This window comes from Aulonocara stuartgranti (genome assembly GCF_965226115.1).
Source record: "Aulonocara stuartgranti genome assembly, chromosome: 12".
NCBI classification, from domain to species: Eukaryota; Metazoa; Chordata; class Actinopteri; order Cichliformes; family Cichlidae; genus Aulonocara; species Aulonocara stuartgranti.
The window spans coordinates 822788-848998 of record NC_138948.1 but is presented as its reverse complement, the minus strand read 5'-3'; the positions used below and the strand labels follow the sequence as shown (position 1 = coordinate 848998).

General features: G+C 49.0%; 5 protein-coding genes across 6 annotated transcripts in view; 1 reads left to right on the top strand and 4 right to left on the bottom strand.

The window, feature by feature from the left end:
* LOC309718804 (uncharacterized protein) overlaps nucleotides 1-5088 on the top strand; it is a gene marked incomplete at its 3' end in the record, with an annotated part of 77925 nt that extends 72837 nt beyond the window's left edge. Inside the window, exons 2-3 of the mRNA XM_082554372.1 lie at nucleotides 3477-4165; nucleotides 5059-5088. Of these exons, the coding sequence (XP_082410498.1) occupies nucleotides 3584-4165; nucleotides 5059-5088 (612 nt within the window). The 5' untranslated portion in view covers nucleotides 3477-3583. The remainder of the gene's footprint in view (nucleotides 1-3476; nucleotides 4166-5058) is intronic.
* On the bottom strand, nucleotides 577-7623 carry LOC309718730 (surfeit locus protein 4-like). Its single transcript, XM_082554247.1, has 6 exons — nucleotides 7414-7623; nucleotides 5986-6172; nucleotides 5228-5304; nucleotides 2685-2728; nucleotides 2354-2543; nucleotides 577-1408 (listed from the first exon to the last, which is right to left on the bottom strand). Exons 1-6 carry the CDS (start codon nucleotides 7459-7461, stop codon nucleotides 1142-1144), a joined length of 813 nt encoding a protein of 270 aa, XP_082410373.1. The 5' UTR covers nucleotides 7462-7623; the 3' UTR covers nucleotides 577-1141.
* A 505-nt stretch (nucleotides 7624-8128) lies between these two features.
* On the bottom strand, nucleotides 8129-14925 carry ciz1b (cdkn1a interacting zinc finger protein 1b). 2 transcript variants are annotated; one of them, XM_082554227.1, is made up of 14 exons: nucleotides 14842-14925; nucleotides 14183-14251; nucleotides 13386-13473; nucleotides 13165-13307; nucleotides 13015-13073; nucleotides 12873-12934; nucleotides 12638-12778; nucleotides 10277-10371; nucleotides 10105-10198; nucleotides 9827-9931; nucleotides 9427-9579; nucleotides 9299-9356; nucleotides 9017-9138; nucleotides 8129-8444 (listed from the first exon to the last, which is right to left on the bottom strand). In XM_082554227.1, the coding sequence occupies exons 2-14, from the start codon at nucleotides 14209-14211 to the stop codon at nucleotides 8379-8381; spliced, it is 1215 nt and encodes a 404-aa protein (XP_082410353.1). In that variant the 5' UTR covers nucleotides 14212-14251; nucleotides 14842-14925; the 3' UTR covers nucleotides 8129-8378. The 2 variants fall into 2 exon arrangements, with proteins under 2 accessions (XP_082410353.1, XP_082410354.1); XM_082554228.1 differs by lacking the exon at nucleotides 14842-14925 and adding an exon at nucleotides 14516-14832.
* Nucleotides 14926-17045: 2120 nt separating this feature from the next.
* kazald3 (Kazal-type serine peptidase inhibitor domain 3) lies at nucleotides 17046-19544 on the bottom strand. The gene is made up of 4 exons (XM_082554237.1): nucleotides 18833-19544; nucleotides 17638-17798; nucleotides 17414-17561; nucleotides 17046-17316 (listed from the first exon to the last, which is right to left on the bottom strand). Exons 1-4 carry the CDS (start codon nucleotides 19233-19235, stop codon nucleotides 17237-17239), a joined length of 792 nt encoding a protein of 263 aa, XP_082410363.1. The 5' UTR covers nucleotides 19236-19544; the 3' UTR covers nucleotides 17046-17236.
* Nucleotides 19545-23959: 4415 nt separating this feature from the next.
* The window catches only part of grin1b (glutamate receptor, ionotropic, N-methyl D-aspartate 1b), a 70924-nt gene continuing 68672 nt past the window's right edge, over nucleotides 23960-26211 (bottom strand). Inside the window, exon 21 of the mRNA XM_082554197.1 lies at nucleotides 23960-24406. Coding sequence (XP_082410323.1) covers nucleotides 24392-24406 — 15 coding nt within the window. The 3' untranslated portion in view covers nucleotides 23960-24391. The remainder of the gene's footprint in view (nucleotides 24407-26211) is intronic.

The window sequence follows — 26211 nt, the reverse complement described above, 5'->3', positions numbered from 1 at the left end:
AGCTGAGAGGCCGTCCCGCGGCGCTTCGATGACCTGGGAAGTTGGCGCGGCAGGAGGACATGCGGGCTGAACCGCAGGACGCGCCTTTATGGTCGATAGCACCGCCCACGTGTTGTGTGGCGTGCCACGTGACTCAGGTCTGCAGGCAGAGCGCCACCTCGCAGTGAAGCTGAACGAACGAGCAGCACGGCGCAGGTCCCCGCTCAGGTGTGTCTGTCACACTCGGGCCAGCGACGATCACACAAACACCTCCACCCGCTCCTCTGTCACTCCAACCCTCCGCACGTCCTCCTCCGTTCATGAACCTCCCCTGACGTCTTCCTCTTTTCCACCTGCCCGACTGGCCCATCTTCATTGTCCTTCGTCCATCAGAGCAGAGGGCGCCGTGTGCTGCGATTAGCTAGGAGAGGACACGCCCAGCACACAGACGCAGCTTCCAGCACGCCTAGTCCCAGCGTGAGCTCACTTCCTGTTCTCGCTGATTTTGAAATAAAACACGGAGGTTGTGTCCGTCTTCTTTATACAGTCTGTGGGAGATGAGCAGGTGCTGCAGGAAACACTGAAACACACACACACTTAATGCTGCACGCTTTATTAAACTCCTCCTACAAAAACACGATAGAAAAAGACTCAGACTCAAACACTGAACGTCGTACAGAGACGAAACACACTGTGAGGAAGCAGCGCCTCCTGCAGGACGCCACGGGGTACTACAGCCTCCCCGCTCCGTACTAAAGCTGTGATCGCTCACCTGCTCAGGTGTGTTTGTCGCCTCAGAGCTGCTCAAAATGACTCTGCCTCCATTTTTGTCGTTTGTCCAGCTCGTTACAAAAACATTAACGAGTGACGTCGTTGTGTCCGAATCGTCACATCGAACAGGCTGAAAACAGCAAAGACCGCCTACAAAAGCACTGATTGGATAACGCAGCAGCTGATGCCTCAGGGAGGCGGGTGGCGGTCACTGGGTGGTGCAGCAGGATGGAGGTGGAGGCGCTCCCTCGCCTCCTCTAAAATCACTCTAAGTGTGAAACATCACAGCCAGTGTGCAACAAACATCACGTGACACAAAGACGAGCTCTGATTGGTCGCTCAGAGAGCAAAAAAATAAAAATAGAAGAGGCAGAGGCGCGGCTCCTCCTCCTCACCACTCCTTCTTCTTCTCGTCCATGGAGACGCCCCCGGGCCCGAGCGCCACCACCAGCAGCAGGCCGCCGATCACCGAGGTGGTCTGGAAGAAGTCGTACTTCAGGAAGTCGTGCATGGGCGTGTAGGACGGCACGCTCCAGAAGGCGTTGATGGTGAAGTTGATGCAGAGCAGCCACGCCACCAGCGTGAGCGCCGCCAGCTTCGTCTTAAAGCCCACCGCCACCAGGACCATGAGCGCCGTCCCCACCACGTTCTGCAGGAACTGAACACAACACGCCGTCAGCACAAGGACGACGGTCACGCCCATAATTATTCAGACCCCCAAAGTTACTTTTATTCAACCTGCAAGTTTTCGTCTCCCAAACGATGTGGAGACGAGGCACCAGAGGCATCGCCGCCGCAAACACGCTTCTCTGCTTTTGTTCTCATTGGAGCAAAACGTGCCCCGCCCACAATCATTCACTCGTCTCAGTAATAGAAAAACCTTTAATAGTTATTACAGCAGACGAACGCGTCCTATAATCGCACGTCTCCACGTTTGCTCATTTGTCTTTAGCAGTGAGCTTTCAGGTCGGAGGGTCCCCTCGCCCTGATCTCTAGCTCCGCCCACAGTCTCTGCTGGACTCTGTGGGTGGAGCTGCTCAATGTTAATGTTTGTGTCTGCTAACCGTTTACTTTGCTGTGCTTTGGGTCGTTGTAGTGCTGAGCTGTCTGCTGCTGCCTGATGATGAGGAGGAGGATCTTCATGCTGTTTTTCGTGGTGGCGTTTCCTGTGATGAGCTTCCCCCCGCCCCCCAGGGTGGCTGTAGCTCAGGTGGCAGAGCGGATCAGCCACTAACCAGAAGGTCGGTGGTTCGATCCCAGACTGTCCACCAAGCCGCTGCCCACTGAATCGGCTTGGACTGTTCGGACGGTGATTTTAGGACTGTGGATTTCCCAGAGACTGTGACAGTTTGTGAAGAGCGCGAGTCATTCTGGACACTTTTTGCTCAAATGTAAATAAAAGCGACGCCTCTGGTGCCTCGTCTTCTTCTCTTTTGGCAGACGCCCGTGTCATTTCCTGTCAAAAACAACTTGTTGGTTGAACAAAAGTAAGCTTCTGTCAAATCTTGCCAGGAGTTTGAATAATTACGTGGACACGTGTGGACACGTGTGGACACGTGTGGACACGTGTGGACACGTGTGGACACGTGTGGGTGTGACTCACGCTGAGCAGGCTGAGGTCAAAGTGCAGCAGCGTCATGAACATGAGGACGAGGAGGACGCGACCTCCCAGCTGCAGGAGGTGCTTCGGCGAGCTCTGATGTCCGAGGGAAGGAACTCCGGCGAACACGCTACGCGCCTCCCCCCTGCACTCTGCCAGGAGGAGGAGGAGGCCCCCGCCCAGCGCCAGGTTCCTGCAGAGGAGGACGAGGAGGATGAAGAACAGCAGATCATGTCTTTGTAGCGCCAACCTGCAGCGTCACGCAAACGTGCAGAACGAGCCGTTTCTGTCCACGACGTCGATAAAGTTATTTCAGAAAGGCGTGACGACTTACCTCATGAGGAACTTGAGGTCCCACAGGATGCTGTAAGCCACCATCTGCAGGTCACACAGAGTCACATGATCAGACTCACAGGTAACATTCTGGGACTCACCTGTATGAAAGTTCACCTGCACCGTGTTGGCAGGACGAAACACGACCTTAACTTTTTCAGTTTAACAGATCTGACCAATCACAGCACTGCATTTGGCATCGAGTGCATGCGCAGCTGCAAACTCGCACCAGTGCTGAACACGCCTGACCACAGCGAGCTGCTGCTCCGGCTCAGCCGGCGCTGCGACATCAGAAACACAGACTAAAGCTTCCGCTCTGGATCCTCAGAGACTGCGCATACCAGCTAGCTCCTGTGTTCACTGAGATATTCAACATCTCTTTATCTCAGTCGGTGATCCCCACATGCTTCAAAGAGTCCATCATTGTTCCTGTCCCGAAGAAACCCCACCCTGCTTCTCTCAATGACTATCGCCCTGTAGCCCTCACCTCAGTAGTGATGAAGTGCTTTGAACGCCTGGTCAGAGACTTCATCATTTCTTCACTACCAGACACACTGGACCCACTACAGTTCGCTTACCGTCCAAATCGTTCCACAGACGATGCCATCTCTCATCTCCTCCACACATCACTCACTCACTTGGACACTAGAAGGGGGAATTATGTTAAAATGCTCTTCATAGACTACAGCTCTGCATTTAACACCATAATTCCCTCCACACTCACCACCAAGCTGGAGCATCTGGGACTCAGCTCATCTATGTGTCAGTGGATCTCCAACTTCCTAACTGGCAGACCACAGGCAGTAAGGATGGGCGGACATGTCTCAGCCTCCACCACTCTCAGCACTGGAGCCCCCCAGGGGTGTGTTCTGAGCCCCCTGCTGTACTCTTTGTACACATATGACTGTGGCCACTACCAGCTCCACCACCATCATCAAGTTTGCTGACGACACCGTCGTGGTGGGCCTGATCTCTGATAACAACGAGACGGCCTACCTGAAGGAGATTAGGAATCTGGAGAACTGGTGCCAGAGGAACAACCTCCTTCTAAACGTCAGTAAGACAAAGGAGCTGATAGTGGACTTCAGCACTAAGCAGGAGAGGAACTACCAGACCCCCGTCATCAACGAGTGCCCAGTGGAGAGAGTGGACAGCTTCAAATACCTCGGAGTTCACATCACGCAGGACCTGTCATGGTCCTGTCACATCAACACCGTGGTGAAAAAGGCCCGACAGCGTCTCTACCACCTCAGACGCTTGAGAGACTTCCAACTGCCCTCCAAGGTGCTCAGGAACTTTTACTCGTGCACCATAGAGAGCATCCTGGCGGGAAACATCTTAACCTGGTTCGGGAACAGCACCATGCAGGACAGACGAGCTCTACAGAGGGTTGTGCGGTCAGCTGAGCGCACCATCCGCTCCGAGCTCCCTGACCTGCACTCAATCTACAGCAGGCGGTGCTGGACCAAGGCCAGGAAGATGGTGAAGGACCTCAGCCATCCCAACAACAGACTGTTCTCTCTGCTGAGGTCAGGAAAGCGATTCCGCTCCCTGAAGACCAACACAGAGAGACTGAGGAGGAGCTTCTTCCCGCAGGCGATACGGTCTCTCAATCACACCACCACACAGTACTGACCCACACATATGGTTCTTACACACACACTGGACTTTCTGGACTTTGGTTTTGCACAACACTGGTCACTATATTCTTCATTTCCGGTTAATACTTGTACAGCTGCTGTTATTGTGTATATATTTGTTTATATTTAGATTTCTTCATACATTCTTATATAGTTCTATATTGTGTATTTTGTTGTACAGTTATTTTATTTTCAACTTTAATTTATATATTTTATCTTATTCTTCCCAGTTAAATTTACCCTTCATTCTAATTTGTGTTGTACAGTTATTTCATTTTTAACCTTAATTTATATTTTATTCCTTCCTAGTTAAATTTACCCTTTTTAATTTTTCATATTTATTTCCTATCTTATTCATAGCCTTTTCCTTTTTTGTTTTCTTTAGGTCACGAGCAGTTGTCCAAGCATTTCACTACATATCGTACTGTGTATGACTGTGTACGTGACAAATAAAATTTGAATTTGAATTTGAATTTGGATCAAACCGGGAATCGTCCCGGCCGCTGCCTGCTCCCGCCACCTGGATCGTCCACGTTTCTTCCTTTTCTCCTTCGGAAACATCGTCACCTCTTCCTGTGCGCTCCACTTTACCCGGAAATCACAGCGCTTTCAACGTGTCTACAGTACACGCCCCCCCGCACACACACACGGTCAGCTGTGGCTCTTCTTTCAGAGACAAAGAACAAAACGTTTATGTTTCAAACAGGAAACGTTTACTCTGATTTATCATTTAAGACCACAGCAACTTCCTGTTTGGGAGTCTGAAGGCGTGACGGCGCAGTGAAAACCGACTGAAGCTCGCTGACCATCACGTCAAAAACCTGCAATACTAAACATGAAACACGTGTGTGTGTGTGTGTGTGTGTGTGTGTGTGTGTGTGTGTGTGTGTGTGTGTGTGTGTACCTGCAGAGCGATGATCCCAAACAGAGCGCCGCAGGCGTGCTGAACAAAGTTCCTGCTGAGGATCAACACGCAGCAGCCTGCAGACACACACGTGTTACATGTTTAATGTGGAACAACTGAGAGCTCTAAATCACCAATAATCAATCAATCAATCAGAGACTGGTGCAACAACCCAGGTGCTCGCAGAGATCATTACACACACATACGTATAAATGTACAGGCAGGGGACCTCTGTCCCTAACTGTCACCAGTGTGCGAGTCCTCGGAGCCCCGTCTGCATTCGGACCTGCTCGGATCACCACGGTTTTCATTAGATCCTAGTACCTGGTACCAGGTGCTTTAGCAGGTGCTCGGCCGGGGTTCCCAGCGATCTGAGCAGGTATTAAAGTGTGACATCATCAGACTGCATGGCACAGATTGGCTGGTCAGTAGCGTCAGTGTGACGAAGAGCTGCAGATCGAGCAGCAGGTACACCGTCGCCTCCACGTCCACCTTTGCTGTAGCGTTCGCCTTGCATACTAATTATGCCGCAGGACGCTCAGACACGTTGCTATGACGACAGCCACGCAGGTTAGGTAGTACCAGACAGTAATGAGAACCAGGTTAATGGAAAAGGGCCTCATATGTGTACAACGAGGTGTGAAACGCCCGTCCCCACAAGAAGGTGTCAGGGTTACAGTTAGGCTGGGCGTTCAGTGATGGTTAGGATGAGCATTTTGTCAATTAGATGAAAACGTGTGTGTGTGTGTGAGTGTTACCCAGCTGTCCCAGCAGGTTGATGAGGACGAAGAGGTTGGCGATGAAGAGGCCACAGCTCCAGGTGGAGTCGATATACTCGCTCTGCTCGCTCCACTGGAGCCACATCCTGATGCCGTCCTCGAGGAAGGTGCTGACCAGGCAGAGGCGGGCCACGTGGGGGAGGTAGTGTTTGGTCACCCGCAGGAACTAAAGCAGCGGGGTGATCAGCACACTGTTAGTCACTTTATTAATGTAGCACCGACTGCGTTTTTGTACATGCGGGGTTTAAAATACAAAGAGGCACCAAGAGCTGCAGTTCCTCTGACATCCAGCAGAGGCAGCAGTGAGTTGGTCCCCACAGACTCCCATGTTCAAACTTTGCAGCAGAAGTAAACATGTTTACAGCCGGACATCATGCTGCGAGGTCACTGTACTAACAGGCTGGAGCTAAAAATCAGCACAATGTTTCCTTAGATTAAAAACACATCAGCTGCTGATTCATGAGCCACAGCTTCAGGTAGACACGCCCACATATTTATTATTACTTTTAAAATACTTTAACTTGACTCTAACACGGTTGTTTAAATGTGGATTAACCAAGAAGATGATGATCATCGTGTGTGTTTCACGGCTGCGTGGAGGACGTGAGCTACCTGCTGCTGCAGCAACACTTTCTGTGTCGCTCCGTGGCGGAGGGTTACTTTCAGAACTTCCGGTCAGCTGCGCATTGATCGAACCAGACTCCGGTAACAGGTGTTTTCATTGAACCGTTCCCGGTTCGTCAGCAGTGATTCACGGCTGTGAGAAGAAACTATACCGCTCGGGCACGTCAGGACCCCGGCCTCGCCTCCGCGTGAGACCCAGCTGAACCACGAATTCGTTACTTTACTCTCAAACGTACATTTTTATAAAACATTTAAATGTTAATGTGTAAAGCAGCCCTGGAGCGATCAGAGCTCTCCTGAGGTCGAACATCATCTCAGAGGAAAGTCACCCATCATTATTTCCGTTTTCCTACAAGCTGCGAACGTTTCACCAGACTCGATTTAAAATCTGTCACGTTTCAACTTTCCTCGAGTCTCCACAGACACCGTTGGTTTGTAGAAAACACCTGAACACGATCATCCATCGTGTAAAGTCGTTCTTCATTTCGGCCAACAGAACAACTCAATAAAGATCGCATTTTTGGTGTTTTAGTGAGAATGAATCTGCACCACGGTCTTTCCTGTTCCAGCCTCCCGATGACGAAATCTGCTGCTTTGCTTCAAACTTCATGAAAGTTCATTTTAAAGCAACGAAGCTGTTCCGGGGAGCAGCTGGCCTCTGCTTTTCGAGCTGACTAAACTTGTTTTGCAGCAGAAATCACCGAGCTTTCAACAACCAGATGTTTGCGATAACCGGACCGAGTCCCAGCTCAGCGTGTCGCCGCTCCGGGTGCGCGAGCTTACCTGGTCCGCCACATCCTCCGCCTGGCTCATGAGGTCTCCGTGTCCCATCTCTGGCTCCGACGGTAAGGCACTTCAGTGCGGAAAAGCAGCTGCCAGCTCACGTCCCGGTCCGGTCCGCAGTGATGATGAAGATGCCCCGCCGCTGCCTCCTCCGACCCACAATCCTCCGCCCTGAGCAGGTAGGGCGCCCCCTGCGGCCGGGCTGGGTACAGCATGCCACGTGGACCGGTGTTCTGACAAAACGTCCTACCTAAGTAGTTTATGCACATTTGTGCTGTCAGCGCAAATGTAAGTAGGTATGACGGTTTGCCACTTAACTTTGCCCATCAGAGTATGTTTCTAGCTCTTATTAACAAAGGTAGGATGATTTGCCACTGAATTTCGTGTTGTGCGCATGCGTAGAAACAACGGGTAGGATGGTTTGTCAGGTAGGATGGATTCCCAGAACATCGGAACATGAAAGTCTAACCCAGCTCAGATGTGACCCGAACACGTCGGTGGTTCTTGTTCTTTCACGTGGGCTGTGGGGATGTAGAAACAATGAACATGATGCACGGCTGAGCCACCAGGGGGCGCTGAATGACATAAACACTGATAACTCTGCAGGATGAATAACAGTGTGATCGTTTCATTCTCTCATAATGGTAATAATTTATTTAACGAAACAGAAGTGTTAATAACAGTTTTATGACATCACACACCACGAGAAACAAAGCCGGTTATGAAAACATGATTTATTAATGTTTGCATATTAACAACGATGAAACTGACCGCTGTCAGTCATTGTGCAGGTGTCAGGTGGAAACCTGCAGCTGTGAAACGTTTCTCTCACTGCAAACAGAACACACATGGACAGCAGTCCACCTGTGACCTGCAGCTCCTGCAGCAGCCACCAGTCAAACAAAAGAAAGGTGATCAGAGCTCCACCTGGATGCAGCAATGCATTGTGGGACACGGTGAGGCGGTCAGGGTGGAGCAGATCGGTCCTTGTCCCTCTGTCCTCGCCGCCTCCTCCTCTGAGCACGGTGTCTCTAAAACAACAAACAACAGGCAGCTGGGTTACCTGTGTGTGTGTCTTCCTGTCTAGCTATCTTTGCGAGGACCGAAATCTGCATTTACCATACTTGTGAGAACCAACAGTCACTTGTGAGGACACACAACCTGGTCCTCACAAATTTGAAGCATTTTTGAGGCTCCAAATGTGGTTTTAGTGTCAGGGTTACAGCTAGGCTAGGGTCAGGCATTCATTTTTAATATGGGGCTAGGGAAAGCATGTCAAGGAAGGTCCTCACTAAAATAGCTGAACGGGGTTGTGTGTGTGTGTGTGTGTGTGTGTGTGTGTGTGTGTTAGTATTAGAGTGAAACCTGCAGGTACAGGTGAGATGAGGTCACCTGTCAGGTTCCCTCCTCCTGTGTGGTCTTTAGCTCGACTGCAGCAGCTCTGAGCTTTCACTCTGGGCTGTACCTGCTGCACAGGTGCGTCTGTGCTGCTGCAGGGACATTAGCTCACCTGTGACTGTCCACATATTTATGCTGCGCACTCTTCGCTGACACACCTGTTACATACATGAAGTTAGTCATTAAATATAAAGCAGATATGTACCTGCAAGTGGAGGTAGTGTGTGCGTGTCCTGCAGTGTGCGTGTCGAGCTGCAGCTTCACTGTAGAAAAACTTTTTGCAGAGTCGACACATGAAGCCACAAACAGGAACCACAAAACTGCTTCCTGTGAGGACAGAGAGTAAAGCGTCACTTCCTGTTTGTCGCAGAGACACGAGACAAAATCCACAGACACACTGATCTACGCCTTCTGGATTTTCTCTCTACAGATCGTCCACCGGGGGGCGACAAAGCTCCATCAGCTGGTTTCGACCTCCGGGACGTACCGCACGCCGTGCTGGGGTCATACTCTGCTCGCCGCTTGTCCTCCTCTTCCTCAGCCACCTGAAACAGTTTAAAGTCGTCACTCCTGAATCGTGATTTCACTCGACGCCACAGGACGTCCTGATTTTACCTTTTCCTTTGTTGCTGCATCCTCTTCCTCGTCAGCTACATCCACTTCTTCCTCCACCACCGCCCCCTCCTCCTCTTCCTCCCCCTCCTCCTCGAAGCAGCCGACAGCATCCACAGTGATGAGCTCCTCCTCCTGAGCCTCCTCCAGGAGCACCTGGGAGGAAACAGGAAACATCAGCTGTCCCACAGAGGGGCGGGACATCCTGCTGAGCAGCGCCCCACAGAGTGGATCCCGCCGTTGACGGTCACGCGGACAGTCGTTGCTTCGGTTTGTTTCACTGAAGTTTTTAGTGAACACAGACTCAGGATACACGTCACCACCAGCGTCTGCGACACTGACCACCTGACAGCCACAGCCATTGGCTTCCTGCTGTCACCTGACTGCCGACGCCCTCACTCACCTGCTGTTTATGTTCCGATGACTTCATGTGCTCCACAAACTTCCTGGGCGTCCTGAAGTGACGTCCGCACACCGGACAGAAGGGCCGGCAAAGCTGCTTGCACATCTGGAACGAACACACACACACACACACACACACAGTCTTCTATTGACATTTTAATCTGCACAGTTGGCAAGTACACTGACAGTAAAGGGCTATTCTATTCTACTCTACTCTGATCTCTGTTGGGTAAGGAGGCGTGTCTGCGCTGATACGTCATCATCACGTCTCACTCTCACCTTGTGTCGTTTGGTCCGCCGATGAATGATGACATCACCGCTGAAGTGAGTCTGACAGGTGTCACACCAGCGCTGCGACTCACGGCGGCGCCCCCTGCTGGCAGAGTGACACACCTGAAGGTTTTCAAACTAAACAAATCAGAGCCCCTGATCTGTGTGTGTGTGTGTTCACCTGTCCTGCGGTGTGTGTGTGTTGAGGTGGATGCAGTGTGTGATCTCCTGCAGCTTCTTCACGTGTTCAGGTCCTGCCATGTGCTCCTGAAACAGCTGGAAATAAACAGAGCACACCTGTAGACACCTGTGCACGTCCACCTGTCACATGACCTGACATCCACAGCTGGTGCAGATGTGCAGACTGAGGTTGGTGACGTTGTGTCTGGTCAGCTGTTCGTCACAGAGCTCAAGTTATTACAGGTGTGTCTGGATGAAGCCACCTGATTGGTCAGGACTCACAGCGACGGCTGCAGAGCCAAGCTCACCTGTTCCAGGACGTGCAGCAGTGGCATCGCATTATTCATCATCAAAGCACTGAGGGAGGGGCACGAACCGCGCTCTGACCTCTGTGGTCCAGGTGTAACTGGCTGCTCTTCACTACTGTTTCCCCTTCTGTTTACCTCGCGTGTCTGAATTTACAGTTTTTCATTTTGCAAAATCATCATGCAGAGCTCGGGTGCATCCCTGCTCCTGTTTCCCACCTGCAGACAGTCTTTACGCTGCCGCCTGCCTTTGGTGGCTTTTTGGCAGAACTGTAACGTTCAGCAGTCGCCTCAGTGTTCTCTCACACAACAAAACTACACGCTAACCACACGCTAACCACATGCTGACTGTACTCCAAACACGCTAAACGTCGCTAATCTTTCACATCTCAAAACTCTCTTTTTATCTCGCTCTCTCTCTCTCGCCGGCGTACTCCAAAAACTCCTCCCTCTTCCTAAACGACCTAATGTCACATGTTGCTATATCATTTTTTAATTGGTCAACATGGTACATTTTTCCACCAATAGGAAAGGGTCGCAGGAGCGCGTTCCTTAGAAAACACCCGTTTTGTCTGCAGTTCGTGGCGGCTTTGAAGATGATGCTGCTGCGTCGGCCATGTTTGTCGGGTCATCCGTTGTTTTAAATCGGCTGCTAGTCGATCGATGAGCCTCGGAGCGTTCACAGCCGCTCGCTGCTGTCAGTGACTCTGACTTTAAAACAGGAAGCAGGTGCATGCGCTAACTGGGCAGAGGCAACAGCAAATGTTTCCAGATGTTAGCAAAGACTTGCTGTGGAGAAAGCTGTGGATGTCCTGAGTAGGGGTGGGTTTTTATAATCCATTCATTAAAATCCTGAATCGATTTTTTAACATAAATTTATTTTGCCCGAAACGCCAGAACCTCAGGTGAAACCTCACAAAATTTCAACAACCACCAAACAGCTAAAACAGTAAATGAGAGCAGGAACACGATTCTGCACGGAGACGTGAACACACAGCGCGGAGCCGCGGATCAGAGTCAGCGAGATGTGACTTTGGGGGCAGGGATAGCTCAGTAGGTAAAGTGGTCGCCCCATGATCGGAAGGTCGGCGGTTCGAATCCACTTAACGGCTACCCTGAGGTACCCCTGAGCAAGGTACCGTCCCTACACACTGCTCCCCGGGCGCCTGCTTAGTGGGCTGCCCACTGCTTCACAGAGTGAATGGGTCAAATGCAGAGAAAAACAAGTAATTTCCCCATGGGGATTAATAAAGTATCCATTATTATTATTATTACTTTCTGACCGACGGCACGGACACGGTCGGGGCTGAATGCCGACAGCTCGCTGATGCTGATGTTTCAGCGGGTTGGCGCTTTGTGTTCACGCCCTTTTTGCGCCGATTCTAAAGCTGTTAGTTTATCTCTCTCCAAACAACACTGACCGAACCAGGATAAAATCTCACTTCATGCACAGCTCTCTCGCTCTCTGTTTCCTGCATTATTCGCTTGCTTGTTACGCACCAGTCTACTGTTGTTTACAGGCTGTCGGTCGCTGTTTTGTTTTTTCGTTTACATACTTCTGAAAAGAAAACCTCATTTCTGCTGTTCAATACTGAACAAATTTAAACTTTCTAAAATTATGCAAAATGCAAAACGCCGTGTCTCTAATAAAACCGCTGTAACTTCAGAGGTAATGTTCATATGTTGATTCATGGTTTTCTTTCATTTTTGATGTACTGCAGAACATTTTTATAAAATCCAGAACAGGAAAACCTTCATGTTTTTCTGTGTTTTATCTTCAGCTACTTTGACACAAAGGCCTCACTGTGACGCTCACACCTGTGATAAAGTCTTGCGTGTGTCAGCTTCCTTTTTATTGATACAAAAATATGTAAATGTACTGATCTGAATTATATTTCTGACTGTCAAAATTTCCCAGATTCAAATCGAATTTAATCGAATCGATTCTAGAAATCAGTGACGACACCCAGCCCTAGTCCTGAGTGTGCTGAGGACACCTGACTCAGGTAAGACTGAACGAGGCAGAGGAAGAAGAAGAAGAGCCGAGGGTTTCTTACCAGGAGAGAGCGACACGTGAGGTCACAGACGTGACAGTGGAGTCCGCCCGTCTGTCTCTCGGCCGTCCTGTCCGTCTGTCCAAACTCTCGGCTCTCGCTGCTCTGCTGGATGGTGACCTTCAGTGACCCCACGCCCTGCAGCTATAAACACATCACGGTAGGTTACCTGACAGTCAGGTGTGTCTCCGTTGCTCTGTGGTTCCGACTGCAGATGGAGCATCGCATGGTTCTTTACCTCGGCCACTCTGCTGTCCTCGCTGTCCTCTGCTGCCCCCTGCTGGCCGGGAGGAGGAACATCTGGTGACACAGAGAGGGAAGCTTTATCAATCCGCAGCACAGGACTGAAAATCAGCCTGAAGGATGCCACAGAGACACACCTGCCGCTGGAGCACATGACCCGGGGACTCTGCTGGGCGGAGCAGCGTCATCCTCCATCCTGTGAAAAACATCAAAAACACACCGAGTGAGTCGAGTTCCTCAGATGTCAGACAGTGACGTCGTTTGTTCCTAGCAGACGACCTCCCAACCTTGCTCGCTTTGAATCCGATTCTTCTGATCCTCCCTCCAACCCCACGCCTCCAGGCTGGCTCGGCCCATCAGCACCCCTCTCTTCTTCTGTGGCGGTGGAGCTGCAGCGTGGCCAGCTCTCAGTACTTCCTGTTTCTGACGCCTGGACAAACACAAGGCATTAAACCAGCAGGAGCTGGGGCTGCAGCGGGGACGGGGAGGCAGAGTCTGTTTTGGGTACCTGCTGGGGTGGAGGCGGCCTCCTCTGAGCAGCACAGACAGGGAATCGAACCCTCGCCAATGCACTTCCTGCAGTGGGTATAAAACACCTGCAGGTGGAGACCAACATGTGAAGCAGCGTTTATCAGCAGCACCCACAATGCATTTCACCTTTGTTAAGGTTCAAAATATTGGGGATGGAGACAAGAGAAAAACCACAATAACAACACTGGTCCGGTCGGGTTGAGTCAAACGATGATTTAATGATCACACACGTGGGAGATGGACACTGATGCAGACAGCCTCAAAATCTCAAAATGGTGGAGCATTGCTCAAACTTTTATAACCTCTGGTGCCTCCACCTTATCATACAAAGCCTAAACATTCACATGCTTTTCTCTCACACAGCGCCTAAGCTACGACCTTGGCTCCCTGTTTATCTGCTCCTGCTGAAATGGGGCAGAAAACTCCAGCACACTCTGTTCTCTTCTACTCAGACAAATTAGATTTCTTATAACAATATCATTCATTCACAACAAGTCAGCAGTTTAATGTAATGCAAATCAGTTTAACTAATGCAATAGTTATCAGCTTCTTCTAATTCAGGAGAATAATGCAAACTAAAACTACATAATAATTCACAATCTTTAATTAGGGGTATAACATGGCATAAAATAATATTATAATCTAACACCTTCTATAAGTTTATCACACATTCAAATCCACGACAGACGTCTGAACCGTCACGCCTGCTCTGAAAGACCTGACATGTGTGTCAGGTTCAAGTCAGAGAAACAACACCTGACACAGGTAACTCACCTGTCTGTCCTCTGTGGCTGTTTGACCATGATGAAGGCGTGCTGACCTCTGACCTCTCAGCAGCTGTACCTGCAAAGATGAAGTTTCTCCTCTGACGTCCGTCATATAGGAATGTAAAGCAGTTTTCTTACAGATTCATAACGTGTCTGAATGATTTTAATATGAATTCTGGGAATCAGCCGATAAACAAACCAGCTTTAAATCAGCACATTAAACAGAAATCTGGCACTAAATCAAACCGCAGTTCCAGGACAAGCAGAGGGAGGAGACTTTTGTCATTTCCAAGTCTTTAACATTACAGGCTTCACTTCTGTCACGGAGCTCATTACAAACCTCGAAGCGTAAAGCCGCGGAGAATCAGGTCTGCTATTTGGTGTGTAAGCCGAATTAAAACCGGGCTTTTAGAGACTCGTAATATGTCTTTATAAATTTCTTATCTGAAACTTTACTCAATCAGCAACGAAACAAACAATAAATTAGCACATTTTCAACAGAGACATCCCACTACTAGCTATTAGGCTAACAAGCTAAACTAACGTCTCCAAACAAACACAGTCTGACTTTAAACTTTTTCCTCTATCGTCCTGTTTAAAGACACGAACTAGTTTAATAATCAGAGTTTACACGTTTAAATTGAACTCCAGGTTACTTTAGCTCACCTTAATGTTCAGCAGATGCTAAAGCTAGCTCAGTTACAAGTAAACACATACTGACGATGATACTTGTGTCTTCTGTCGCCCCCTGCCGGCGCGGAGGAAGACATGCGGCCAGCTGAGGAACTACAGGGTTCAGATCCTGGGCCATCTGATCTCAGGAATTCGCATGATAAGGTGGGGCCAGGTTTCACAATGAGCTTACCTGAAACTCTGGCTGATTGGGGCCCACACCCAGTTTCCCACCTTGGCTCAGGCGATTAGAGGATCATCAGGGGGTCCTTTTGTCCCTCTGTGGGGGGAAACTCCCACTAGGTTTATATCTGGGACTCTCCACCATTTGACCTTCGAACTGAAGTAGCTTCTCGGATGAGAGGTGAAACGTCTTCAAGCAACTTAAAGAAGTCCAGACGCTTTTCTTTGCAGCTCCTTTGACTACGATGACCTGGATGACTGAGAACCTTCACAGACATACAGGGTTCAGAGGTACACGGAATCATCTGTGCACGTTTATATTTGTGCTGTTTTCTGCTACAGTCGGCTTTTCAGAATTCTTTTTTCTGTGTTTCTGTTTCTTCCCAGTCACCAAAAACATTTCAGAAATAACAGATGGGCTGCAGATTTATCCAATAAATTCAGTTAACAGCAAGAAACAGTAAGTAAACTGCATAAAGAGCAAAAATGCAGTTTGTGTTTTTAGTTATTGTTTAATTTTTAATTTATTGTAAATATTGTGCATAATAAAAATAAATTTAATTCATAAAAAGTGAAATGGTTTTTTTTATAGCTTTTGTGTATTTTACAACAGTTTTGGATTACATTGGTGATCAATGTGCATCACCCCTAAAATAAAACAAAATAGAATCTGTGCCTAGGCTGCGTATATTTGCATGTAGCAGTGAGTAAAACAATAAATGAAGTAGAGTGTTGTTTCTTCAGCTGTGTTTCGTGGCCTCTGATTGGCTGGTCTGGAAGTCTGGTAGTTATTTGCAGCTTGTGGTAAATCTGCTGGAATTTCCTGGAGAAGAGCCGCAGTGTGTCGCAGACAGGAAGCACTTCCTGAGATGATCTCTCAGATATTTATGGCGGAATAAAAGCGTCTGAGTGTGAACGGTAATGTTTCTGACAGAGAGCAGCAGTCGTTATATTTCATCTTTCTGCTGTGTCACGTTGGGCTCAGCTGCTGTAACGTCTCACAGTAATCATCCCAGCGCTGACGGATGTACAGCTGAGGTTCTGATCCTGGACAAATGCAAGACTCCTGGAGGTCGTGCCTCCCTGTCGTCATTATTTTGATATGAGTGACGTGATGATGCCAATAAGCAAAGCAGCTGATGTCTTTATAGCAGCACACACACACACACACACACACACACACACACACACACACACACACAGTTGTTTTCATATCTTAGTGGGGACATCTAACTGACATAATGCCTTCCCTAGCTGCTTACTCTAACCATAACCTAACTGTAACCCTGACACTAAAACCACGTTTCAAAAACAAAGTGCTGAGCTTTTTAAACGTGTTGTGTTGGGCTCGGGCTGCAGGACCTCCTGAAACAGGCCGGACTGAACCAGATTTAGATTCTTGGAAGTCGGAGTTCCTCTGAGACAGCAGCTGGAATGAAATCCTCTCCATGCATCTGTCTGACATTCACAGGAAACTGAAGCAACATGTGGTGAAACGATCAGCCAGAAGCAAAGCCAGGCCGTGCTCCAGCTGCTCTGAAGCCTCCACGTTCCATTCAGGCTCCTCAGCACCGTTAGCCTTCAGGACTGAAACATGAAGCACCAAAGCCTGCAGTTCCTCTAGCATCCAGCAGAGGCAGTAGTGAGTCAATCCACACCAGTGACTGTAGAAAACATGGGCTGTATCCCAATTCAGGGTCTGCAGCCTTAAAGGCTGCATTTTAAGGCCGATTACGGCATTAATTAGTTAGATGCCTTCTAACTAATAGCCTGCTAGCTAGCTTCTAACCAAGCTAGCTAGCAGGAGTTGATAACTCCCTCTCTTGCCCAAATAAATTCATTTGAGGTTGCAAGAACCCAAAATGGTACTAGCCCAAACTGAAATGCCCCTTTTTAGAGTTAACTGGGCAAGCACTGCCCGCCCTGCTTGCCCAGACATGCACTGGAAGGAGGAAAAACTGTCTATAACCTCAGTGCTATGAGTGAAAATGTGAAGGTCTGTTAGAGGCCAGAGGTCAGTTTGTAAACCTTTATTCATAATTTTAAAAAAAGTTTCACACAACAGATCTGACAGGAGACGCAGGCTCGAACGCCCAGCACGCCAAGTGTCCATGTCACTGCCCCGTGTGATGTCAGAGTAATGTTCGCATATACAGAGAAGAAGAAAATCAGAGACGCCTGTACAGAGGAGGTGACATCATGAAGCTCAGTAGATGTCCTGGTCATAGTCTGCGATGTCCATCGGCTGCTTCCTGTCACTGTTAGCCAGGTAGGACGACAGCTCCTCTGACAGAGCCGCAGACAGGTGGAGACAGAGACACGTCAGTGAGACAAACCCGAGTCTTTTAGTTTCCGTTTCTCCCATTTCAAACGCCTGTCTCACCTGCTCCCAGCACTCCCAGTACAGCCGAGGCCGAGGCCGTCCCCAGGTTGTTACGAGCTGTGCAGCGATAGGTCCCAGAGTCCCCCGTCTCCGCCCCCTCAATCTGCAGCCAGCTGGAGAGCTCGAACTTCAGAGGACCGCCTCGAGACTGCGAGAGAGACAATCAGACAGGTACTGAAATCTGTCCCAGAGGGGCGGGGCTGCAGGCTCAGGCGCACGTGTACCTGGACGGAGATGTGCGGGTCGTCTCCGGGCAGGACGACGTCTCGTCCCTCCTTCGTCCACTCGACCAACGCCATCGGAAACGCAAACACTTCACAGAGAAAGATGAGACTGCTGCCCGTCCCGTTCACCTGACTGTGAGGAGGCACCTTAATGACCGGCACTGCCACAGGTGAGAGAGAGGTTAGGCTGGGCGGAGCAGAAATCTCAGAGTGTGTGTCAGTCATTACATGTGAGGAGCGATCAGCTGACTGATGACCTCAGAGAGCTCACATACAGAGATGAGATGACCTCTGACCTGCAGTTTTACTCTGTGCTGATTTCAGGTGTGTGTGCTCGTGTTTTTGGGCCCTCTGGGGTCCCGTAGGCGCTCAGTGTGAGGCGACCGTTTCCTGGATGAAACGTGAGTTCGCCCCTTTGCTCGATATCTGACGTCTGCTCTTCGTTTCCATTTTTAACTGAAGCCGTGCACGCCTGACCTCTGAACTCTAATGCAGATAAAATGGCGCTCAGCTTGTGGAGCTCAACACATCAAAACAGCTAAACCAGCTCGGCCTGGGCTCCTCCTCTTTACTCCGAGGGCTAAACCACAGAGACGGGGTGAACTGAGGAACTCATCATCATCATCAATAGAGCAAGCGCAATCGTATAAATATTTCAGGACCATGATCAATGAAAACTGAACTGCGATGAGAATTGCAAATCAGTCTGCAGAAAGGGTCACAGCGCATTTACTGCCTCAGAAAACCTGCTCATTTCCACACTGACCGAACTATTTGAACTTTGTTGCGTGGTTCGGTCACACCTCTGTCACAGAGCAAACTCACTGGTGGTCTGACAGGTGAGTCACAGCCCTGTTTACCTGCCTGTACTCTAAACAGGTACAGACGATGCTTTATCACTTCTTAATAATGGCTCCATCCTCTACGGGGTCAATTTCAGCTTCTTGCCTCAGAATATGTGTGTGTCCGGTTTAAATATGTGTGCTGTTTTGTGAAAGGAAGCCAAACGATGTCATTCCCCTTATAAAGCAAATTTACCTGCAGGTAAAAGTAAAGGAATCATCACCATTATCATCACATGTGAGCTCTCCCAACATATGTACCTTTAAAAATATGAATGAATGAGGTGAGCAGTGGAACAGCAGGTGGTTACCTGCCCTGCGGCTCCCACCTGTCCTGCCTCAGGTGTTCCTACCTGTCCTGCAGGGGCCCCTCCCCGCGGTGTGGAGCTCGGGTGTGGAGTAGACGGCCTCCCTCAGCTGACACATGTTCATGTATGTTCTCCCATCAGAGCCGCACACCGGCTCCTGCTCCTCACACACGCACTCCTCCTCTTCATCCTCTCCTCCTCCCGCCTCACACCGCAGTCCGCTCCCACACAGCCCGTAGAACACGCTCCGGTTCCCGGGGTCGCAGGGCTGGCCCTCTAGGTTCCCGCACTCCAGGCAGCAGCCGCAGGAGTCCGGCACCAGCCCGGCCCGGCAGCCGCCGGGCAGCGAGCACCGGTCCGGCTGGCACGGCCCGCAGAGCCCCGGCGGCGCTCTGCACGGGCGGAGGCTCAGCCAGAGACAGAGCAGCACCAGAGTCCGCATCTTCATCCGCCGGTACCGGCGGGACTCTGACCGGGAACAGAGACACAACAGAGCCCGGGCTCACACCGGCATCCCCCGCGTCAGACACCGACAGCCTCCGGTCAGAGTCTCGGTAGAGTCTCTGGTTCAGTCCCGGTAGTGTCGTTCAGCGTCCCGGGCTGCTGACGGGCTTTCTGTCTGTGGCAGGTTTGAACAGCTGAGCTGCTCGCGCTGCTTCACTGCACACACGCGCCAGACGCCGCTGTCACGTGTGTCACAATGGACGCAAACAACAGACAGGTTCCGGTTTGACCTTTCAAAGTAAAACATCGTTACAGAGAGAACAGCAGCTCAGACTCTTCATATTCAAATCAAATCAAATCAAATCACTTTTATTGTCACATCACATGTGCAGGTACATTGGTACAGCACATGTGAGTGAAATTCTTGTGTGCGAGCTTCACAAGCAACAGAGTTGTGCAAAATACAATAATGTAAACAAGCAAAATACAAGAATGGCTACATCTGAAACTAATAAATATATGTACAATATATAATAGTATATGCATTTCTGGATGTGTATACTAAATATTTTTCTACGTGTGTGTGTGTGTGTGTGTGTGTGTGTGTGTATACACATATTTTACAAATTAAATAGAGTAAACAATAAATAAAATATATAAAATAAAATATACAGAGTTGAATATGTGCAAAACAGTGGCATTACTGTACAGTGTGGAGTGCATAATGTTGAAGTTCCAGTAGTGAAGCTGAGGTGTCTATGACGTGTTCAGCAGTCTGATGGCCTGATGGAAGAAGCTGTCTCTCAGTCTGCTGGTACGGGACCGGATGCTGCAGAACCTCCTTCCTGATGGAAGCAGTCTGAACAGTTTATGGCTGGGGTGACTGGATTCAGGCCACTAAATTTGGGATTTGGCACCAAGAAAAATCTATTTAAACTAAAATCCAGCACTCTGAGCTCAGAGCAGGGATCTGAGGCTCCACCCACTCATGCCCACTCATCACCACCCTGCAATTCCTCTGACGTCCAGCAGAGGCAGCAGTGAGTGAGTTCCATGTTAAAACTTTAAAGCAGAAATAAACATGTTTACAGCCGGATACACAAACTGTTGGGTCTCTAAGATCATTTTAAAGCTTCCATTATTAGGGGGCGTGGCCTCTTTGACTGACAGGTGGATGGTGACACAGGTGGCTGTAGCTGCTCGCTTCACCTAAGCTGGACCTCTGGACTGTGTTTATGCTTCTGGAGCATCTTTACTGACATCATGTGACCAATAACATGGCTGCCATGAGGACACTGTTTGAGGAGGCTATACCAGAGTTTTTTGTTTTTGTTTTTTTTTTAACTTTTTATTTTCATTTTTTAAATTGAAAATGAACAACAAACAAACAGAAACAAACAATAAAAGACGTTTACAGTTATGGGACAAAGTATCATCAACTAGCCAAAGCTTGACTGGTCATTATGACCAAAAAAAAAAAAAAAAAAAAATTCTCAGGAACACACTCTAGTATCTTTATCTTTCTAACATTGCCTCACCCATCTGAGGACCGAACACAGAAAATACGGGCGTATTAATAATAATAATAATAAATAATAATTATAATAGTAACAGTATTGGTAATTACAAAAATTTAAAAAAAAAAAAGAAAAAAAAAAAGAAAAACATATCGTGTGAACCCCTCCCACCATCCCCCCACCCCTTTACCCCTGTATGGCTCTCAACTTCATCACATTCGTGTATCCAAACAGCCCATATTTACACCCGTCTATACACAAGAATCAGCACAACATTCAAGAACTCTGATCAGAAGGGCCTAACCGAGGATCAATTCAGGGTAAACCCAGAGGAATTTACGTCATCTCTATATTCTGTCAAGTCCAAAGACGGTAATACTGAAAGAAATGGTCCCCAAATTTTTTTAAAGGTTCCGTATTTCCCTTTTACACTATGCGATATCTTCTCAGGTGTACAGTAGGATGCTAACTCATTAATCCAATATCTCAGTGTTGGAGAATTTTCAGATTTCCAATGTGTCAGAATACATTTTTTAACTGCAGTACTTGCAAGTAAAATAAAATATTTCTTGTGGTAATCCACGTTTATAGAATCTATGTCACCTAAAATCCATAGTTTTGGGTCCATTTCGACTTGGATCCCAATTACCCTTGAAATTATTTCAGTGATCCGTCTCCAGAACTCCTCTATTACTGGGCAATTCCACATCATATGAAGGAGATCACCATCTATCACCTTACATCTCAAACATTTGGGAGAGTAATTAATATCAATTTTATGTAATCTGTAAGGTGTATAATATGTCCTGTGGAATATATTAAATTGCATTTGTCTATGATTTGTGGAAATTAACATGGTCTGTGCCTGTTCCATTAGATGGTACCATTCTACCTCTTCATAAACATAGCCCAGATCTGCCTCCCATTTTCTTTTCAGAGCCGTTTTGTTGTAGTCAGGTAATTTTTCATTAATAATAGTGTATATTGAAGATGCTATTCCTTTTATTGACTTCCATGGTTTGGTGCAAAGATGCGTTTCAAAAGGACTTTCTTTAGGAATTATACCAGAGTTTTAATCAGTCTGTGTGATGCTCCTGTACAGAAAGGGTCACCTTTGGATTCACCTGAGATTTTGAGCTTCACAAACCTGAGGTTTCTGTACAAGATAAGATAGAAGATAGAACTTTATTAATCCCTCGGGTGGGTTCCTCTGGGAAATTCGGTACAAGTAAAAAGCTGCCTTTGGTCTGATCACGTGGAAAAAATTTGAATGCATGTGTAACTGAAAAATCTCCAAAATGAAATGACAACAAAATGAAAACTTCATACCTGACCTGCACTTCCTCAGAGCAGGTAAGGTTCAGTCTGCAAGAATGAACACGTTCCAACTTTTATTCTGAAAGTCCAGTACTCTGACTTCCTGTCTCGGTGTCTGACCTGACAGTCTCTGAGCAGCTGAGCAGCCTGCCGGCTTCCCCCACAAACAGCAAAAACGAAGGCAGCTGTTAAACTCATCCTGAGGCTGAAGCTGGGCTTTACAGAGTGGAGGCTCCCAGGGTCCTCCAGGAGGTTCAGGAGAACCCCGGGACCTGCTGGGGCCTCAGAGGTCGCAGTGGGGGTGAATGTGATTCAGGTGTCATTCAGCAGCAGTTCCTGAGTAAACGTGTTGGTTTGTCTCCTCAGCAGCACCAAAGCGACTCAGGAAATAAAGCAGCGGCGGTGGTGCAGGTTTTGGGCGTGGCGCCCTGCTGGCAGACAGGAATAGAACCGTAATGGAGGGTTTAAAATGACGTGTCTGCAGGCTTTTTTTACACTCTCGTGCTCTCGCACTGTGCCTGTGTCCCAATTCAGGGTCTGCACGCTTGAAGTACGCGCACTACGCGTACTACGTACGGTGCGTACTATAAGTACGAGAAGTACGGAAGTGAGAGGCTTGTGAAATGGGACGGTCTAGCCTTCGCCCCGCTGTTCAGGTTGCCTAGCAACCATGATACTAACCGAGAGACACGTTACATACAGCTTTGTGGGCGACCGTGGCTCAGGGGGTTGGGAAGCGTATCTATAACCGGAAGGTTGCCGGTTCGATCCCCGGGCTCTCTGTCCTGGTCGTTGTGTCCTTGGGCAAGACACTTTACCCTACCGTCTACTGGTGTTGGCCAGAGGGGCCAATGGCGCGATATGGCAGCCTGGCTTCTGTCAGTCTACCCCAGGGCAGCTGTGGCTACAACCGTAGCTGCCTCCACCAGTGAGTGAATGAATAGTGGCATTGTAAAGCGCTTTGGGTGCCTTGAAAAGCCCTATACCCCACTCCTGGTATAATTTGGAGCCTCATGACTGGTAAACTGAAATGTATCTATGGAAAAGCCCTATATAAATCCAATCCATTATTATTATTATTGTGTGACAGAAATGAAGGAGAAAAATGTTTTGTTGGTCATTCATTTTTGTCATGACATCACTTTGATTAGTTGAGTATCTGAGGCTGAGACCACAGGACTGTAAACATGATTGTTGGGCTTCATGTCTGTGCTGAACAGTCATTTAAGATTAGCTAGTAAATGACAATTAGCTAATGTTGCTCATGAGACTAAAGTCATCTCACTGTCGTGATGTAAATATAATATGGCCAATATTATAGTATTGTCAGATTATTATGAGATATATATATATGCATATATATATGCATATATATATATATATATATATAGTCAAGCGTGCAGACTCTGAATTGGGACAGAGCCAGAGTGTGTGTGAGTGTGTGAGCCTGGTCTTTACCTGAGCAGGTGTGCGTGTTTCAACTGCGGGACGTGATCAGTCCTGAAAACCAGCATGGAGGAGTTTTTACTTCTCTTCATGCAGCAGCTGCTAAAGCAAGTTTTTTAGCTCCTCCCTCATTCAGAGCAACGTTATTCTGATTGGCTGCCCATCCTGAACAGGAACTTTGAATCCCCCTTCTATGCAGTGCACAGTGATCTGACGACCTCATCATTACTAACGTTTTTAACATGAACGCCCGCCACAGAAACAGGAAGTACGCGCTGGCTTCAGATGCACATCAGTAAAAACACCGCTCATGAATGGGAGACGTATTTGGATCGCCCCCTGGTGGCTGCTACACCATTCATCATGTTCCATCGTGTAAAGGCCACGCCCCTTCATATGAACAGAAAAGGCGGTTTGCGAGATTCAGAGAAGGAACCTTTGACGTCAGCACGTTTAAGATTTTTTATTTTGATTGTTACATTTTTATTAAAACTGAAAACCGTCCCGAGCCGTCATCATCATCATCATCATCAATGACACAGTGCTGACTTGGCACAGCAGGACTGGACCAGACCGGTCAGAGGTCACGAGCCCATCTCCCCCCCTTCCTCCCCCAGGGGGGAGCAGAGGTGTGAGATGAACACACAGTGGTAGTTCCACAGCAGCAGCAGCACCATCAGCAGCAGGCCGCAGAGCAGCAGGGCCACCAGCAGGGGGAGACGGCGCGATGCTGACGGAGGGCAGGAGTCGCCGCAGCTGACGGGGAGAGGGAGAGGAGGGGAGGAGCAGCGATGGAGCCACAAACAGAGGCGTTTGAGTCCCGATGGGTCAGACTGAGATGAGCTGACAGGTGACGGCATGGTCCTGGAGAGGTCAGAGGTCAGGTGGAGCTCAGCTGAGAATCAGAAACAGAAACATTGGTAAAAACCAGAAGCTCCGTAATGCTCCAACCTGAGGGGGGGGGGGCCCACTAAAGGTCACATAGTAGATCTGAGGGGAGGGGGGGGGGACAGGAAGCAGGTTACTCTGATCACATTTTAAAAAGTAAAAGCATGCAGAGAGCATCAGGCCTGGGCTCAGGTGTGCCCCTGACGCTCTGACCTCTCCGACTCGCTATCATGGCCGACAGTTTGACTCAAACACGAGCTCTTTAAATGTCAGCACACGTCTCAGCAGAGGAAGGCTCGGAGCTGCTGAGGTGTGACGAGCCCAGCGATACCTGCAGATGTTTCCAGATGTTTGTGAACGAAATTAAAGCGAACTGAGTGACACTGAACGTCTCACCGGCTGCTCGGAGAAACCAGCAGCCTCAGCAGGAAGTGTGTGGACTGGGTCGCATCATGCACGGTCTCGCTCTGACCGTGTTCAGTGAGGTTTGGATTCGAGTTTACGTTCCCGTTGAAGAAGAGCCTGAAGTGACGGGAAACCAGGAAGGAGCCTTCAGGAACTCCACAAGAAGAACATCAAAATCCCTCAAAGAGGAAAATCTGGAAGCTCCACGGAGCATCGAGGGGGAGGAGGAATTCAGCCTCCTCGTCTTCCTCACTCCTCCGCTTCATTACAGGCTCCAGAAATAACACAGGGTTACCATGGCAACAGCCAAAGGGCTTCAGGGTTACTGTGACGACCACCGAGAGGAGAAGCACGGGAAATACACAGACCCTCCACCCCACGCTGCGTCTGTCGCTTTTACTCCACATTCATTAAAACAGAACGCTCTGAAGCCCCGTCTGAGGCCCAAGGCCTGGTCCCTAACCAGTCCCTGTCTGAGGCCCGGTCTGGTCTGAGTTTTCATGCACGGAGCTGCTGGTTTTTCCTGCACATACGAGGTTTCCAGCTGACTGAGCAGGCAGAGAAAGGCTCTGTAAACAGCTGAGGGTGAGCGTTCAGCTCAGAAACACTCACCTGTCTGCTCCTTTCCTTCTGCGTCTGTGGCGAAGCCCAAACACCTGCAGCCTCTTCCTCTGTGTAACTGTGTAACATGGCCGGCTCAGCCAATCACAGCGGCCGGTCGGAGGTGGTCAGCTGAGTTTCAGTGCACTGACCGGCGGCATCACGCCGTGACCTTCAGACTGAGAGTCAACAATAAGACCGCGCACCGAAAACGGCTGCAGAGCCTCGAGCTGCAGCCACACACAGAAACTGCCCCAGGAAATACCCCCCAACGCCCCCCCCCCACGATGAAGAACACAGCTGCTGCCTTTCACTGCCCTCCAATCCCCTGTATGCTTCTTCATTACGACACAAACGTTGACCTGCAAGACTACAGTACCCACAATCCTCTGTGGCTCCAGCCTGTTGGTGCTTTGAGCTTTACTCTGTCCTGCACTTCCAGTGAAAGCTGTGCAGTGATGCAGAGCGGCATCAACGTCTCTGAGCAGGCTCAATAACCACTCACCTGTACGCCCCCCCAGCCCCACCCCCCAACCCGCTGACCCCCCCTAAATACTTCTGAAACTATGCCAGTAAATAACAGATGACCCAAATACCAACAAACCCTCTCCTCAGCAGCCAATCACAGCAAAACTTAACAGTACCGCCTCAAAACCAGCCCCATATCAAACCACAAAGCCCCTCCTAACACTCCCACTATAACCTGTCACGCTCCCCACCAATCACTCCCAACCCCTGCAATACAACCAAACTTTGAGCTTTGATTGAAGGGTTTACCTGTTGTTGCACGTGAACACTCAGACGTGT